This window comes from Bidens hawaiensis, unplaced genomic scaffold, assembly GCF_021521415.1.
Source record: "Bidens hawaiensis isolate Kalapana, Puna unplaced genomic scaffold, B.hawaiensis_p1.1 tig00054779_1, whole genome shotgun sequence".
Taxonomy (NCBI): domain Eukaryota; kingdom Viridiplantae; phylum Streptophyta; class Magnoliopsida; order Asterales; family Asteraceae; genus Bidens; species Bidens hawaiensis.
In genome coordinates, this window is record NW_027499859.1 from 65,391 (window position 1) to 83,752 (window position 18,362).

General features: G+C 37.0%; 1 protein-coding gene across 2 annotated transcripts; it reads left to right on the forward strand.

Moving 5' to 3' along the window:
• Nucleotides 1-610: 610 nt before the first annotated feature.
• Nucleotides 611-2,846, forward strand: LOC143600683 (polyadenylate-binding protein-interacting protein 11-like). Of its 2 annotated transcripts, none has more exons than XM_077078304.1 (9): nucleotides 611-1,226; nucleotides 1,428-1,538; nucleotides 1,613-1,730; nucleotides 1,817-1,929; nucleotides 2,030-2,089; nucleotides 2,154-2,201; nucleotides 2,272-2,340; nucleotides 2,413-2,474; nucleotides 2,559-2,846. In XM_077078304.1, exons 1-9 carry the CDS (start codon nucleotides 879-881, stop codon nucleotides 2,614-2,616), a joined length of 987 nt encoding a protein of 328 aa, XP_076934419.1. In that variant the 5' UTR covers nucleotides 611-878; the 3' UTR covers nucleotides 2,617-2,846. The 2 variants fall into 2 exon arrangements, with proteins under 2 accessions (XP_076934419.1, XP_076934420.1); XM_077078305.1 differs by having other exon boundaries at nucleotides 945-1,226; nucleotides 1,431-1,538; nucleotides 2,559-2,844.
• Nucleotides 2,847-18,362: the final 15,516 nt, after the last annotated feature.

Here is an 18,362-nt window from a genome sequence, read left to right on the forward strand (position 1 = left end):
GGATTGTTGGAACAAATAAACCTTTAGTTGGGACTATCACTAGCCAAGTATGAAGTTATGATTGCTATTTGCCAATATGTTATAGTTGTGATTATTTAAAACCAATTTTCTTTGTTAAAATAAAGAAATAAAAATTCAACACATTTAGCATATTTTTTAATCGATATTTTTAAGTTACGTCGTATCCTTTTTGTGATAACGGTTATTTCTTTACGCTACGATATGCAATACCTAGCCGTCTCCGCAACGAACGATTTGGCGCATTTATCCTTTTGGGTTATATTATACAACTTTAATTTCAAGGCTTTCATTGTCTATAACTACAGCATATAGTTATACATACCGGTATTATAACGAAGCGTAAAGAAAAAACCGTTATCACAAAATATGATCATATTTGCAAAATAAAGTATTAGTAAAGTATTGATATTTGAATTTATCTGGTAACATAATTAATAATCCGGTAAACTAATAGTAATACATAGACGTACGTCATATTATATGTTTTTGGATGTTGTGCCGTGGGACGGTCCTCACTCCAAAAAGTGGTGTGCCCAAATCAGTCCATCCCAACAAAACACACACACACACACACACACACACACACACACACACACACACATCTCTCTCTTCTTTCTCTCTCTCTCTAGAACCTTCCTCCTCCTGTTTAGGTTGTTGTTGATGATGATGATGATTTCCTCTCATCTCTATCTATTTGTTTTATAACGAGATCGATTATTGGAGCTTGATTCAATGAATCACCTGTTGTTGTTATCAGGTAATCTTGTTTTTGGTTGATTGCTAAAACCAGTTATAACTTATCCGACGTGTACAGTGTGAGTGTAGTAGTGATCAATTAATTCCAAATAATAATCATCATGGCGGTTGTTGAGACCGGTGGATCGAATAATCAATCCGAACAGAACGACGACGTCGATGATCGGTCTAAATCTATAACAATTGATCAGCATCAGATGGTGATGAATGGTGGTGATCATCATGATCACAAGGGTTTTAACAAGGAAATGAGGGACTTGGCCGAAATGCTCTCGAAATTGAACCCCATGGCCGCTGAATTCGTGCCTCCCTCGCTCTCTGGAAATCATGTGAGGCCGGTTATGGTCCCCACTGCTCATTTTGGTTTTGCTGCGGTCAACAATTTCCTGCTTCAAACGAACAACCCCTTGTTTGCGAATGCGAGTTCCAACCATGGTTCTGCTAGAAGGGTATACCATCAAACCATCCTTATCTTAGATTGTTAAATATGTTACTACAATTAGGTATGAATCTTTATTGTTTGTCATATGTTACTACAATTAGATATAAATGTTTATCATTTTTCATATGTTAAGCGAATATAATTATTGGATTCTTTGTATCTATTTTTGTTTCTGATTCTTTTTGGGGATTTTGATGACTATGACAAGAAGAAGAGTAACTTTGGTCACGCTAAACGAAGGATGAATAGCCGAACTAGCATGGCACAAAGCGAAGATGTTATAAAGAGGACGGTTTACGTGTCTGATATTGATCATCAGGTAAATACTCATCTCACGTCAGTTTTTGTCTGTTTGTATAACACTTATCTAAACACAGATTTTGTCTGTTTTAGGTAACTGAAGAACAACTTGCGGCCCTTTTTATCAATTGTGGACAGGTTGTTGATTGTCGTGTATGTGGTGACCCTAATTCCGTTCTTCGGTTTGCGTTTATAGAGTTCACAGATGAGGGTATTCCAATTTCCGTTTCAATTATAGTAAAATAGTTTAAATGTATTTTTTTGAACGCATTCAATAACCATTAAATATTTATGCAGAAGGTGCAAAGAACGCGTTGAGTCTAGGAGGAACCATGCTCGGTTATTACCCTGTTAGGGTACTTCCTTCAAAAACTGCAATTGCACCCGTAAACCCTACTTTTTTGCCTCGGGTATGATTCTTTTGACACGTGTTTGACTTATGCACCTATAATAAATAAACTTTGCATATGTGCGTTATCTGATGCAAACATCACTTTTATTTTGTTTTAGTCTGAAGACGAGAGGGAAATGTGTGCACGAACTATCTATTGTACTAACATTGATAAGAAGGTAGTTAAAACTTTAACGTGTTTGATAACTCCTAGTACAATAACATATTACATATGTGTGATAGGTTACTCAAACTGATGTCAAACTCTTCTTTGAAACACTTTGTGGCGAGGTTTGTGATCGATTAATTTAATCTGCAAAAGCAATTGTTTTTGTTTATTAACAAATGTCTCATTTCATAGGTCTACCGCCTAAGGTTGCTTGGAGACTATCATCATTCGACTCGTATCGCGTTTGTGGAGTTCGTGATGGTATTTTTTGTGCAATTTTATTAGCATATACGCGATGTAATCGTTTGTGATTAATGGCTTTGGAACTTGTAGGCTGAGAGTGCAATTGCAGCCCTGAACTGTAGTGGTGCTGTATTGGGATCATTGCCAATAAGGTATATGATCCATTTTAAAACTATTTATATATATTTATTGAGATATGTAATTAACTATTTATAGTTTGGGTTATGTTGATGTAGGGTGAGCCCTTCAAAGACACCGGTTCGGCCACGTGCACCGCGCCCTGTGGTGCACTAAATGGACCATCTGTTTCTTGTGATAGACTTAAGTATGGGATTTGTGTTTGTGGTTACCATATACATATGCAAACGGATGATGGTCTTTACATGTAGAGTTTGTTTGAGGCTTACTTTGGTTTAGTTTTATATGGTATGTTTATAATTATAATATGTATATTTTATGAAAAAATTGTCAGCATTGTTGATTATTGTACCAAGACAAGGAAAAACACAAAAGCACTATGTGGTTTGGCTCTATTCACACCTTTGTGGCTTTGTGATCTAAATATAAAAAAATAGTTAAAAATTAAAAACTCACATGTTTGGGATTTAAATTTTCACTGGTCTTTTGACCCGAGCGTTGCTGCGGAAGCATAAACTTGTGAGAAAACAACAACAGTTGAAACGTTAAGACACTCGAGTTGAACTGTTAATTATGGCTATGTAAGTTACTTGACAGTAAATTGAATTCATAATGTGTTTGTATATTTAATGTAGGCTGGAAAGGCAACATGTCTCATAACAACATACTAATTCTGCAGTAGGAATGTAGCAAAGTGTGTTGAGAAAATGTAAATCTATTCAATAACAATATCAGACTCTTAACGGGCCAAAAGTAAAACTGGTTTTCAATCAATAACAATTAGGCAAAAGGAACATAGTAAAGTAATATTGCATCCAACTAAAAGCATGTTTCGCTCTTCGACAGCAAGTTCGACATTTAGTTTTAGTAACGCTCTTCATACACTCAACCATCCATGTTATAGTATATACATGTATCCAGAATAGTTCAAATTTAGGCTTCATTTTACTTATTTGATAGATTCAATTTCAAGATATATACAATTGTTACCAATAACAGAATTGAAGATAAATCTGCACATAAGGTGATTTAATAAGTTGCAGTTTGTGCTAACAAAGGTATAAACGAATCATACCGATAGTACGCTGACATAATTAAGAAGGATTACTGCAACCTACTTTGAGAGGCAACAGGAGGGAGAATTTTGTATATTGTGTTCAAAGTCAAGCACCTGAAACCCTAGGCATATCACATACATATAATATGGATACGGATACCAAAGAAAGACAATAGCAATTTAAAGGATCAATCCAAACCTATTAACAAATTTTTTAGCAGGAATCCATGGAGTCATCTTCTTATTGAAATTAAAAAGAGCCCTAAATCATCATAAACGACGTGCAAGGAACGCGATGCGGCAGAAGAAGAAAGAGAAAGTAAATGGTAAAGCAGAGATGATCAGATTACGTGGCTATAGGATGGATGAGGATAACACCGAACACAGTAAAAAGAGAATGGCTGCAGTAAGAAGTTGTACCTCATGCATAAGATTACCCAACAGAATTGAATAGTTACTTCTCCTCACAATCGTATTCTGCAATTTAATATATATATATATATAATAATTTTGTAACAGGTTGTAATCTAAGACTAATTCAGTTAAATTAATAGTTAAAAGTTTATATAAGGTAACCTTGTAATCTCCTTTATAAAATATAAAAATAGTGGAATGCTAGAACAATGGCATGTGTTACATACGGATGAAAAATATTTCAAACGTTATATATATATATATATATATATATATATATATATATATGCAGATATTATAATAATTCTTTACCTTATTCTCTGCAAAACCACAAGATCTAGAAAAAATATATATAAATAAGGGTACTGCTAAACGTACCCCATTCCCTTCCATTTTACTAAACATACCCCCTCCTCCAAGTTTTACATTAATACAATATAAACATTTATGTTTATTCTTTTTTGTCATCTTTTATTATCATTATTAATTTAAAAAAAAAGTTTTTTTTAATTATTTAAAGAGTTTTTGTTTGCCTTTTTTATATTATAAAACATTTTTTTTGTTTTTTTAAATAAGAAAAAAATAGTATATGTATAAAAACCGTTTTTTAAAATTAAAAAGAATAAAAACATTTTTTTTTCTACAAGTGTTTTAATACTTTTAGAGATAGCTTACTTTAAAAAAGAAACATATTTTTTTATTAATAAAACATGTTAAACAATATACGATTTGATCAACAAGTTTGTTCTTTACTCATTTGACATTAATTTCAGGTTTTCGAACTTATCAAAAAGTATTTAAAAGATAATTTTGTCGGGTGTGAGACATATTAAATATATACAAAACGTTTTATCGTTTTTATAAAGGCGTTATATCATTATTCTTTAAATACATTTTATAATGATAATAAATATTATTATTATTATTATTATTATTATTATAAAGAACAATAAACACAAAGAGAGAAAATAAAAAAAATAATAAAAACTTTAGTATTTAATTTGATATTTTAAAGGAAGACTTGAAATGACTAAAAATATTATAGGGTAGTAATATGTTAAATAAAATTGTTAAAAGAAATGAAAGTCTAGAGGGAGGAGGTATACAAGTACACAAGGGGGAGGGGTACGTTTAGCCTAACCCATAAATAATGGAATGAGAAACTGTTTTACAAATCATGGGATTGCTAAATGATAGTTATACCGAAAAAGGGAACACCAAAATTAGTTATAAACAATCAATTGTTGTCAAAATCGGTTTTTAAATCATTTGAAAGGAAATAGTTGGTTATGATTATGAAAAACATTAATTAGTGAGGTTATGATTCTAGAAAATATTAATTAGTGAATTTTGTGGCAATTCTATAGATGTAAACCGGATGACTTGGAAGCCTATGTGGACATAGGAGTTGAACGCCATATGGATATCTTGTATTGCTTTATTGTATGGTAAGATAAGATTTATTCAGAAGGTTAAGAAAAAGAAAGGGGAAAACATTTGTGAGGGTGGTGGGTGTGGGTTTGCCGTTCCGATCATCTTTCTTCAGCCCTAATTCACCGGAGGTGGTGTTACTTTTTGGGTGGTTTCATTTCTTGCTTCCATCCTGAAATTCCTCGATCGATCACCATATTTACTATTAAAACCCTTTTGAAATTCAATAACAAACCTGTATGGATGATCTGACGATTCGACATTCTGATTTGAGTTTTTCATGACCAGCAGCTTTTTCTTTCCCTTTTCAAGCACGTTCTTCTTGATTCTGTCAGATTTCTCCTTGGAGATGGGAGGGGCATCCATGTACTGTCGCAACGATTCCGAATCATTAATGTTGTTAATGGGACGAGCAGTAGAACTATTTCCTTGGCTTACATTGGGTACTTTAGAAGCTACATCATCACTGCCTTTAAATTCATATCCAAACTTCTGAAATAGCTTTTGCTGGAGGTCAAGATATAGTGCAGTTAATTCTCCCATGTTGGACTGTAATTCTTTGATCTTGGAGTCTTTATCAGAATTACTCGCCTCCAATTCCTGAATACGAACATCTTTGACTACCGAATCTTGTTCGAGTTCAAAAACCCGACGTTGTAATGCATGAACATCAACAGGAGCATCTTCAAGAACCACACCTTTACCTTTATTCTGAAGATAAGCTTCCTGCATAGCCAGAATCTGGGCTACCTTGTCTGACGTACTGGCGCTTGACTGACCCTGAGTGTCTGGGCCAGATGAACTGGAGGGAAGATCACCAGTGTTGAGTTGTGGAATATCTGTATCAAAGTCAAGATCATCACCAAAATCACCAGTCAGCAAATCATGGAATGATGTCTCATCAGCAAGTATATCTTGTTCAGCTTATGTTTCTGAAGCAGGTGTCTCAGGTTGGATGGAATGTTGAACTGGGTTGGTTGTTTCATTGGTTGTTGGTGTAGCGGTTGTTTCAGACTCATTTATCAACACTCCAGGCCTCAGATCTTTCTTTCTTCTTTTACAAGGACCGAGGTCTGCAGTTGGATCTTCAGCTATGTCTTCTTCATCAATCCCAGTAACAGTTTGAGGAGGTTTCAGAGCAGTTGACTGTAACAAAGCTTTTACTGCTTCCAAAGCACTTAAATTTTCAGTACTTGGAAGGATATCTGACTCAAGGTGTTCAGTCTCATCATCTTCATCATCGGAAATCTCGAAAGTAGCAACACGCGGTTGAACTGGTGTCGCGTGCTCATCAGCAACCTGAGCCAAAACAGGCTCAGCGTCTGTCTCAGCAAATCGTTCGAGTTTTACCAAAGTGTGTAATCCCCGATAAACCAATTTGGCTCCCTTTCTTGATTGCTTCATCAACCCAAAGGAGTTGGGTCCCATAGACTTTATGTCCAAGGTCTCAACAAATTTAACCAGGTCGGTGTAATGAGAGTCAAATATCATCTGTAGGAACCTCGGATACATCAGGAACGTCTCTTTCTTCTTTTCCTTCAGGTTGTTCATCATTTCATTGAAAACAAATTTAGAGTAATTGTAATTCCAATCCATGATCAGAGCAGCAATAGCGGACATCTAAACGTGACTGATCTCATCCGAACCTCCCTTTCTTCCCGAGATATATGTAAAGAACATGTGCAGTAAGTATCTCTAATACGGGTGAAATAATTTCTTGATTGCAGGAAGGTAGGTGCCTTCATAACCCATTTTTGTAAGAACTTCAGTAACCTCAGCAGTAGAGTACTCTGTTGGGTAGTCAGATTGATCCCCAAACAAAAGCACCTCTCTTATGATGGCTTCAGTAACAACAACCGGCTTCATCTGAATTTTGGTGTCGATTGAAATAACTCCATATGCCCCTTGTGAATTGATCTTTGCATTGTTCCAGAAATCAGTAACCATCTTCTTGCAAATGACAGGGTTCTCCCGAAGAGCATGAGAGATCCTGCAGGTATTGAGTCCGACTATCATCGACTTGAATTCCTTGTGAGCCAATGGTGGATCATACAAGTGCCCAGCTATATTATGAGTATCCACAAACTTTAACGGGTTTTGATCAGCCATATCTGCACCAAACGTATCAAGTTAGATATCATATATATTAACATGATAGTGATTAACATTTGATCCATGATTAATAAAGAATTTAGGCCACAGGGTTTAAGCAGGCCCAAAGAAAGTTTATATGAGAACCCAAGAACGCATTAGATGGTCCAACAGTGAGTGTTAAGTCCATATGGAGGGATTTCAGTCAACAGATTAAGTTCTCGGTCAACAAATGAGATTTCGGTCAAAAGGCAACCGAGAACGGGGGTTCTCGGTCAATCTTGACCGAGAACCAGAGTTTTCTGTCAAGATGAAGTGTTCTCAGTCAACACAAGTCAACAGAAAGCTTTTGACAGCTGTGGACAGAGAACCCTTGGGTTTCTGCCTAGGGAAACGTGTAAGCATCTTCTTCCTACCGAGATCTCTCCAAGCACCTCCATTAAACCTGCAATTTACCATAGTAATCAACCAAAAACACCTAATTAAACCCTAAGGAATCCACCGAATACTCCTAAATAATCAAGAATCCACTTGTGATTCATCAAATTATCCATGGAGTCGGTTCATGGAAACATCGAGTGAGCCTCTTGTCGGAGCAAAGATCCCATATGACATTGTTCAGTACCTGTTAGTCCAATAAAATGTACACTGAGAGATGATTAGAGAAGGGTTTTAGAGATGGGTTTTAGATTTCGGCTAAGAAAGAGAGAGAGAGAAGATTTTTAATTTTTGTGAGAATAAAGAAAGTGCTTAACAAAACAAACATTAAAAGCCACTTAGGTTAAACCGGAGTTGGGCCGAGAATGCCAAGTGGGCTCAAACCAGTGAGCCCAAGGGACATTTCCAGCAAGGCCAAACACCCAAAAATTGAAGCCCACTTTCCAAAAACGAACTCAAGTTATACGATCATTTCGAGGAGAGTAATTTTGAGGAAACCTTAAAAAAAACTTACAAAAAAAATACAAAGAAACTTAGCTAAGAAAAAAAACATACAAAATAAATACCCATTTTGATATACACAGTAACTCACTTGAAATTTTGAGATCGGGATCAAATTTCAGTTTTTAATAAAAATGCCGCCCTCATATGAAAAGATCCGAACATGGAATCATATTGTTTAATAGGCTGTCACAAGGATTCATGTTCAGCGTTATTATGACATAAAGAAACAGGTTGACAGCAGGTATAACATACTTAGCATGATTTTCATTGCATCAGTGATATGATTAAGGTTCAGTTCGGCATAAAGCTTAGATGGACATCACTCATGGACCTGTGGTGCCTACTATCTCTTCTCAAAGTGTATTTGGCTTTCCCCAGATCACCCCAATTTGACTCCAACCCCTTAGTTCTTGATCAAAAGATTTTTATAAACGCAAAAATGTTAGGCTTTAAGGTTGAATGTTGGACTTAGTGCCAGTAAACTGACAAGCCTTTCATTCGAGACATGACAGGACTTACTTGTATGCCCCCATCTCTGTAGTTCTAGTTTGTCCCTTTAAGACTCTTAAAAATAATTTAATAATAGGTAAATAACCCATGAATAACTCTTTTGCTGATTTGTTTTAAACATAAAAACACAATATATTTGGTGATCAAGGCACTAACGGGCTCGTGTATGACTGGGTAATTGCTTTTCTGCATATCATTCGGAGAAATGTACCTGGAGACATGCACCTGTCTTCAAAATGACTCTCCACATTAAGTTTAGTAATTTTAGTTTATATCACTTCAACTTTTACGCATCATGGAAAGCTACCATACAATATCAATGGCTGTTCTAGAGTCTTTTAAGCTTAATAACTTCACCCGTTAGGCACACAGAAACAATTTATCTATCAATTTCCAAAGGTTGGATCAATTTTCATTTTAAAATATTTTGATGCTTTTAACAAGCTGTTAACTGAATAGTAATATCATTTCCCAAGGAGTCACATAAAACAAATGTGTTAAGTATTCAGTCACCCCGGTCACTGTTGAGCTTTTAGGTAAATGGCTATCCTGTATGACCACAAGTGGTTAACCGGACCAAACATGCATAGGTATTCATGTCCTTCCAGCTCAGAGTCACCGACATAATTTTAAGTGAAAGAGCACAAAACACAAAAAAAAAAAATCATAGTCGCCCCGGGTGCTTTCAGTCGTTGGGTAAATGGCTATCCTGTGAAACTACAAGTAGACCACCGGACCAACCACATACGAATATATGTCCTTCAAACTTGAGCAACCGACATGATTTTAAGCGAAAATGAATTTTGAAAAACAAAGTCAACGCACACAAACTATTTTTGAATTTTTTTATTTTTCTCAAAATAAAGACAACACGCACACACACACACACACACACTATTTTTTTGAATTTTTTATTTTTCTCAAAATAAAGACCACGCACACACACTATTTTTGACTTTTTGATATTTTCTCCCCCTAAATTTGTGCAAATTAAAAAATACAAATTTATTCCAAAAAAAACTCAATCCTCGAAACGGAGCATTTTAAGAAAACCCACAAGCACATTAAATTTTGCTGTACCGACCGGTTTGGTAAATAAATCCGCCACATTGTTGTCAGTGTGAACTTGCTCAAGATGAATCAGTTTTCGATCGAAATAATCACGAATGAAATGAATTTTAATATCGATGTGCTTGGTTTTGGAGTGTTGAACGGGATTTTTTACAATGGCAATGGCTGCATCATTATCACAGAAAATAGGAGTATCAAGAAATTCCAAACCATAATCCAGCAGTTGGTTTTGCATCCAGATAACCTGAGAACAACAAGCAGATGCAGCAACATACTCTGCTTCGGCAGTCGAAGTAGACACCGTCTGTTGTTTCTTGCACTACCACGAAATGAGACGGTCTCTTAGGAACTGGCAACCAGCTGACGTGGGTTTCCTGTCAATGTCATCTTCACCATAATTGCTATCAGCAAAAGCATAAAGATCAAATTCTGATTGTTTGGGGTACCAAAGACCTAACTTTGGTTGTCTCTTCAGATATCTAAAAATACGTTTAACAACAATTAAATGAGAGAGTTTAGGATTAGCCTGGAACCGAGCACACTAGCAGACTGCAAACAAGATGTGAGGACGACTTGCTGTCAGATACATCAGAGACCCGATTATCGATCTGTAGAGTGTTTGATCTACGGGACTCCCATTAGGATCAGATGACAATAGTGGTCTTTCCGCCATAGGAGTATTGGCACTATTTGAATCTTGAAACTTAAACCCTACTAGCATATCCTCAACGTACTTCCCTTGATGTAGTAAGATTCCTTCTGAGCTTTGACGAACCTGTAACCATAGAATTGTAGTAATCTCACCCAACGAACTCATTTCAAACCTCTTCTTCATTACACCCTCAAATTCTGTACACAACTCAGTGCTGGTGGATCCAAAGATGATGTCATCAACATAAATCTGAACGAGGATCAAATCTTTTCCGACAGTTTTCCGGAACAGAGTTTGATCGATGGTTCCACGCTTGCACCCATGATCAAGAATATGCTTGGTCAACGTAGCATACCACGCTCGAGGAGCTTGGTGTAACCCGTACAAATCCTTGTCTATTCTGTAGACGTGATCTGGTTTCTTGGAATTAACAAAACCAGGTGGCTGATCAACATAAATCTCCTCTTTAACTTCTCCATACAGAAACGCAGTGTTGACATCCATCTGATACACAGTGAACCCCATGAATGAAGCATATGCCAGGAAAATTCTAATAGTCTCAAGTCTAGCTACAGGGGCATAGACTTCAGTGTAATCTAATCCCTCAACCTGACGAAAACCTCGAACTACCAGTCGAGCCTTATTACGAACAATAACCCCTGTGTCATCTTGCTTATTTCTGAAAACCCATCTAGTGTCAAGAGCTTTCTTTCCTTCTGGCAGTTTAACCAATCTCCAGACCTTCAACTTATCAAACTGATTCAACTCTTCATGCATCGCATCAACCCAACTTGGTTCTTGAAGAGCCATTTCTACATTTTTAGGTTCAATTTGAGAGATGAAACATGAAAACATACAACTGTTTATGTGTCCTGTTTGGCTTCTGGTGGACACACCCGCTTCAACTGGACTTATGACATTTTCGATCGGATGATCTTTCTGAATTCTTAATGGAATTAACTGTTCAGAGACATCACCGGTGTGTTTCAGATTTGACAAGTTCTCGATATCGTCAACAAGAGGGTTTTTCCATCCAGATGTTGCCGTGCTGTGAGAGTATGAGGTGCCAACGACATATTCATTTGGAATGTTATCGGGAAACAAGGTTCTCCCAAAGATCTGACGAATGGAACTCTCCCCCTCAACATTGGTTGCATTTTCACTCGTGTTTGGCGAGCATTCTGGTTCTGGAGTTTTGTTGGAGTGATTGTCAGTGGCAGGTGAAGCCACATTCGATTCTGTAGTATCATCATCAATCAGTGGAGAAATATGAGACACAGTCTGTGGAATTTCCTTCGCAACATCCATTGTGGGATTACATAGAGGTTCGGAGTTGATGACTGGAAATACCTTGAATGGTTTGAAAAATTCATTATAATCGAATAACCAATCGGAACCAACACGAGCATCAGTCTCATTTTCTTCCAGCCAACGAACCTCATAAGACTCTATAATCTATTTGGTGGACTTGTTGTAAAACCTGTAAGCTGTATTTCCCGCATACCCAACAAAATAACACTCATCGGCTGTAGCCCCAAACTTTGGAGTGGTTTCGAAATTCAGTAATGTACACGGACAACCAAACGCTCTGAAATGTGCAACCGTGGGTTGATGACCGTAAACAATCTCATATGGTGTCTTTATCTTCAATTTGTTGATTTTCACCCGATTCTGAACATAACATGCCGTGTTAACAGCTTCTGACCAAAAGAACAGTGGCAATTTGGAGTCACACAGCATTGTTCTTGCAGCTTCGATAAGGGTTCGGTTTCTTCTTTCAGCCACACCATTTTGTTGAGGAGTTCGTGGGGCGCTAACTGACGAAGCACCCTTTTTTGAGCAGAAATGATTCAAGGTCGCATTCTTGAACTCTGTTCCATTATCACAACGGATTCCTTTCAGTTTCAGGTTCAGTTGATTCTCCATCAACACCACAGACTTCTTGATCAGATCTGCAGCTTCACTCTTATTTGACAAGAAAAATACCCAGGTAAACCGTGAGTAGTCATCAATAATAACAAGACAATAAGAGCTACGAGACAAACTTAAAACATGAACTGGCCCGAACAGATCCATATGAAGTAGTTGAAAAACAGATGAGATGGTATTAATCAATTTTGGCTTGTGAGTTTTTCGATGATGTTTTCCCAAAGCACAAGCCACACATTTTTCAACGGTCACAAAATCCTTGATAGGTAAACAAGCACTAAATTGTTTTTAGCAAGACGATTCAAGTTTTTAGTATTAGCATGACCAAGCCGACGATGCCAAAGCATCGTATTATGTTCCGACACTTTTGAAAACAAGCATGTTATTTCCTCAGGAACATTTTTGTTCATGTCGATCACAAAAGCAATATCTTTTCGTTGTGATCGAACAAGAATCCAATCTTCTGGCATGATTATACCAGGTTTCAGAATTAAGCACTCCTTTTTAGTAAAATGAGTTGAAAAATCTTTATCACAAATTTGTGACACGCTCAAAAGACTATGCTTCAATTCTGGAACAAAATTAACATTTTCAAACTTTAAAACACCGTTACTTACAGTACCCTTCTGAGTGATCTTTCCCTTTCTCCTCCCGCTAAAGACACATACCCACCATTAAATGTTTGAATGTCGTGTAGCTGGGTAATGTCTCCTGTCATGTGCCTGGAATAGCCACTATCAACATACCAAGGTCTGATGATATTCCTCCATAGCTGTCCCTGCACAAAACGTGGGATTAGTTAGTTTTTGGTACCCAGTCCATATTCACACTGGGTGACCCTGATTCGTCTATAGTTGTCACATATTGCCATGACATATCCTTTTGATCATCAAAAATAGATTTTGTTGAATCTTTTGCCGGAGATTTAGGCAAGCATCTATGTCTGTGTGACTTGGAGTTATATGTACGAATGGTTGTCGTAACCTCCGGTGATTTGGACGTGGGAGGAGACGAATCCGCCCTTTTCTCCTGTTTGGACTTAGTCTTAGTATTTATATTAGAGTTTGAATTTGAGACATCTTTTCTGACTATTCTTTTGGACCTGTTAGGTTTGGTCTGATGAGGACTAAACCTGCCAGATTTGTTTCGATTCCAATCATCGTCAAAGGAACTAGTTGGATAATGCCTGAATCCTTGTCTGTACGCATTACGAGGCACATATGGCATATTCCTGTGATAAAATCCATAATAGGGAATATACAGACGATGTGGACAGTTTCTTGCAATATGACCAGGAGTGCCACAGTTAAAACATGTCTGACGTTTTATGAAAAACTCATTCTGGGTAGCTCCTTGTCTGGACTGGTTGTGTGGACCAGTCTGCTTAGATTTGCGAGAATTCATATTCCCCCTTTTGAACTTATCACCTTGTTTGTCATTAGAGCATCCCTCCTTAACAAACTTTGGTGCAACATATTTTTCTGAATTTTTTGAAATTTTGGTTTTATTAGGAACCACATTATTAGAGTTTAAAATCTCAACCAAATCAACCACACAAGAATCCTTGCTCTTTGAGACAGAGCCCACACAAATAGTCGGAATAACAGAATTCAAAACAGGAAAATATCAGAAACAACATTATTATCAAAATCAAAACACGGGTCGTCATCCTCATCAGCCCATTCCTTCACAATTATTCTCTCTGCACATGAAGTAGATACATTAGAATCGTTCATATTTAAAGTAGACGAACCAGCATCAGCAGAGCTGGTTCCATCTCCTTTGTCTTGTTTAACATACTTCATACCCTTTATCTTTTCTTCCTGTTCTTTGGTGACAGGAGTAGGAACATAATTGTGATTATATGGAGGGGGAACCTGACTATATCCTATACCCTCACCTTCATTTTCTTTCCACCACAATTGATTTTCAATCATTGAACCAACTACTTTACTGGAACCCTCAAATTTTTTAAAATCAAGTTTAGCCTTTTCAAACTTGCTAGTTAGATTCAAGATTTCTAACTTGGAGGCTTCCTGGTTAGCGGTTAATTCAACGATTTCTTGTTTGGCATCAAGGTGATGACAACTCTTTATACTAAAATCAGATCTAAGCTTTTTAATGTCCTTGTTAAGAGATTCTATTTTGTCTAGAAATTCCTTTTCATTTTTCTTAACTTTAAATTTTTCTGATTTTATTCTCTCCATATCTCTACTCAGACAGTCATTATGAAGTTTATACATTTCTATTTTCTCAGCACAATTTAAGGAACATGGTTGAAAACGTAGCTCAGTTGAATCCGGAGAAGTGAACGCCATGTATGCAAACTTGAGTTCCTTGACCTTCTCCTCAGCAGTGTTTTCATCTTCAGAGTCTTCAACTGTTGCGAAATTTGCAGTCTGATTTCCAATGTTTAGCGCAGCCATCTGACCTTCCCAAGAGAATGTTTGAGCAACCATACCCTTTTCACCATTACCCGAGCTACCTCCAGCTTCACCCCGTGCACTTCCAACAGGAACTAATGCTCTTTCCGTATTTCCATCTTTGGCTGGGTTAGTACATTCACGAGCAAAGTGACCAGGCTCGTGACAGTTATAGCACCTTAGAGTCTCTTTATTAAAACCCACCTTTTTGTTATTAGGCATGTTCCAATTGTTTCTACCCGTCCTTTTGGTAAACTTCTTTGTACGGAAGACTGCCATGGCAATTTGCCACGAGATGTCCATTTCATCAACATCGTCGGGATGAATCTAATATAGTTCAGCAGTGACAACAGGTTGAACCAGGTCTCTGGCCAAAAAGGCATGATAACAATTCATAAATCCCGCCATTAGTGGGAATTTGGCTGAAGTTCTCAGTTGGAGTGGTTTTACCAGAATCATTTGTAGACTGGCTAGATTTGGTGAAAAAGACAGGTGCTGGATTAGGTGAATTTGATGATGATGATTGATCGAGGGTGGATGAAAACATCTGGAAGTTTCCCTGTGGTGGTTGTTGAGTGGGCTTGAACAGTGAGAAGCTATCTTGAGACATGAGGGCACTGTTAGATGCAACGTTATATCCAGCAACACTATAAGAACTAGCATGATTTATTGCCCGTTGCTTATCATCCATATCACAGGCTTTAATAGTGGCAATCATTTCAGTCATGCTCATTCTGTTAAGGTCTTTAGTCTTTTTGATAACTGCAACATTCATGTCCCAATTTTTTGGCAGAGAGTTCACCAACTTGTTGTTAATTTCTGAGGTTTGCAGAAAGATTCATGCAGTTATCATTTCAGTTATGAGAGATATAAACCTTTGTAGTTGGGATTCCAATGTCTCTCCCAAAACATGATTGAACATATTAAACTTTTGTCGCAGCAGGTCTTGACGACTTCTCTTCATATTCTCATTTCCTTCATAAACTTCTATCAGTGCGGCCCACAACTCCTTAGCTGATTGAAGTTCTCTAAATTGAAGGGAAATCTCGGGTGAGAGTGCCATAGTTAGAGTTGAAAGAGCTTTCTCATCTTTCTCAACTTTTGCAAAGTCATCACATCATATAAAGCAACTGGTTTCACAAGAACCTCGGTTGAACCATCTCTTTGATAGGTAATCCTTTGAGGTCCCCTCACAATGCTTTTCCAAATTTTTGAATCTTTCATCTTGGCATAGTGTTCGAAACGGAATTTCCATTCACTGAATCCCTCATGAGACAGTAGACGGGGTATACGAGTAGCAGTGCCCATGATGGAATCCAGTTCTTGATGAAGAGATGAGTTGATGGAACTGTTGCCATTAGTTAATTGTGCCATTTTAATTTAAGTCCAAATAAAGAATTAGGTCCACTTAAAAATCAGGCCAGTTTAATGGTCCAAATCCAAAACAAACAGGCCCAACACAGCAGACTGGGCCGAGAGCGTTGACCGAAAACACAAACGTTGACCAGTTGATGACCGAGAACTAGAGTGTTGACCAATCTTTTGACCGAGAACTAGAGTGTTGACCAATCTTTTTACCGAGAACACGAATTAGCCGAGAACTAGAATGTTGACAGTTCTTTGACCGAGAACACGAATCAGCCGAGAACTACGAGAAGCCGAGAACTAGAAGTCACCGAGAACAATGATTAGCCGAGTACTACTGATTTTTGAGGACCACTGAGGCCGAAAAAAAAAAAATCTTCAACTGAATTGTAACAGATTTCCAAATAAAGTGGGATTTGATTTGGTTTCCAAGTCAAATCCAATCTTTATCTAAAAATAGTCCAATCTTCTTCTCCGAACACTGCCTCGCCGGAAAAATCACCAATACCACCAAACCTTGATATCTTGAATCCGTTGATATCACAATAACGAGCCTGAAAAGGTCTAAGGCTCAGATACCAATTTTAAGTCCCGAATCTGGATCACTACAATATGATATCAACCAAACGAATATTGGTGCGGAATACCAACACTCGGTGATTCAAGAACACAAACAAGAACAAGTAAATAACACACGATTGCTTCAAAACACACGTATATTATTGAATACTTCGGGTGCTTAAGAACTTACAATACTTGATCACAATACTAGGAATGAACAACCTTTAACACTATACATAACATGCATATATATAGGGATATCAATTAACTAGGCCGGACCAAACAACTAAAAGCCCACCGAGAACACATAAGTGTTCTCGGTTCATACACACACCCAAAACCCAAAGCCCAACGTTACAATATTAAGTACAAACCACAAAACTTTGGCCCAACACCAACTATTTTTAACAGCAAAAGAATTTACTGTCCTTACAATAATCATTTTTATTACTGGTGAAAAAGTTTCACCTAAGTCTATTCCTTCCCTTTGGTTGAAACCTTTTGCAATGAACCTAGCCTTATATCTTTCTACTTCACCGTTAGACCTATACTTTAGCTTATAAACCCATTTGCAACCAATGGGTTTTCTACCATTAGGAATATCTACAATTTCTCAAGTATTATTCCTATTAAGAGTATTCGTTTCTTCATTCATAGCATCAATCCAATTTTGATTAGATGATGTTTCCAAAAAAATTCTAGGTTATAGAGTTTTGTTTAAAATAGAAATAAAACAAAAATTTACTTTGGACAGTTTGGAGTAATTTAACACTCTTTCTAACCCATACTTACTACCCTCAACAACAGAGTTGTTTAGGGACTTAGGCAACTTGTGTAACACCCAGGCTAGAGCGGAAATGCCTGAGTGTGATGTACAGATTTTTCAAAACACATGTGACACTATTAAGTGCTAATATTATCATTAATTAATTTAAACATCAAGTACAAAAGTTTATAACAAGAAATACACGGAAAATACAAGAACAATTTAACAACTTGTCCATTTATTGAAATACCCTAAGTTCTAATGTCTTCTTCTTGTGTCAACTTCAAATAGATGTACATGTAGCATATATATAAAATAATGTCAACTAAATGAATAGTTGGTGAGTTAACACAAGTTTGATATAAGTACATAAAAATCTACAATTCCATGAACAAGTGTAAATGAGCAAGTAAAGTCCTTTCCAGTTGGGATAGTGCACCTATGTACTCGGATAATAGCGCAAGTAAGTGTCATTTCCGTTGGTAACAACCAACGTACTCGGATCGGGGGTCCCTATTCCACTCATAACAACGAGGTCCTTAGTGCATGGGGGTGTATGATCATACTTAATGAGGAAACCATGAGCACGTAATCTTTGAGCAAGTAAGCAAATAAACACACAAGTCCATGTAACGAATCGTAGTTTGTAAATAATAATTAAACGAAACTGTAATGTTCAGAGGATATAAA

What these genes read in the sequence shown, in the direction of transcription:
- LOC143600683 (XM_077078304.1), top strand. Translation starts at nt 879, where the DNA reads ATGGCGGTTGTTGAGACCGGTGGATCGAATAATCAATCCGAACAGAAC. An exon ending in GTACTAACATTGATAAGAAG is followed by an intron (nt 2,090 to 2,153) that starts GTAGTTAAAACT and finishes TATGTGTGATAG; the next exon opens with GTTACTCAAACTGATGTCAA. An exon ending in TTGAAACACTTTGTGGCGAG is followed by an intron (nt 2,202 to 2,271) that starts GTTTGTGATCGA and finishes CTCATTTCATAG; the next exon opens with GTCTACCGCCTAAGGTTGCT.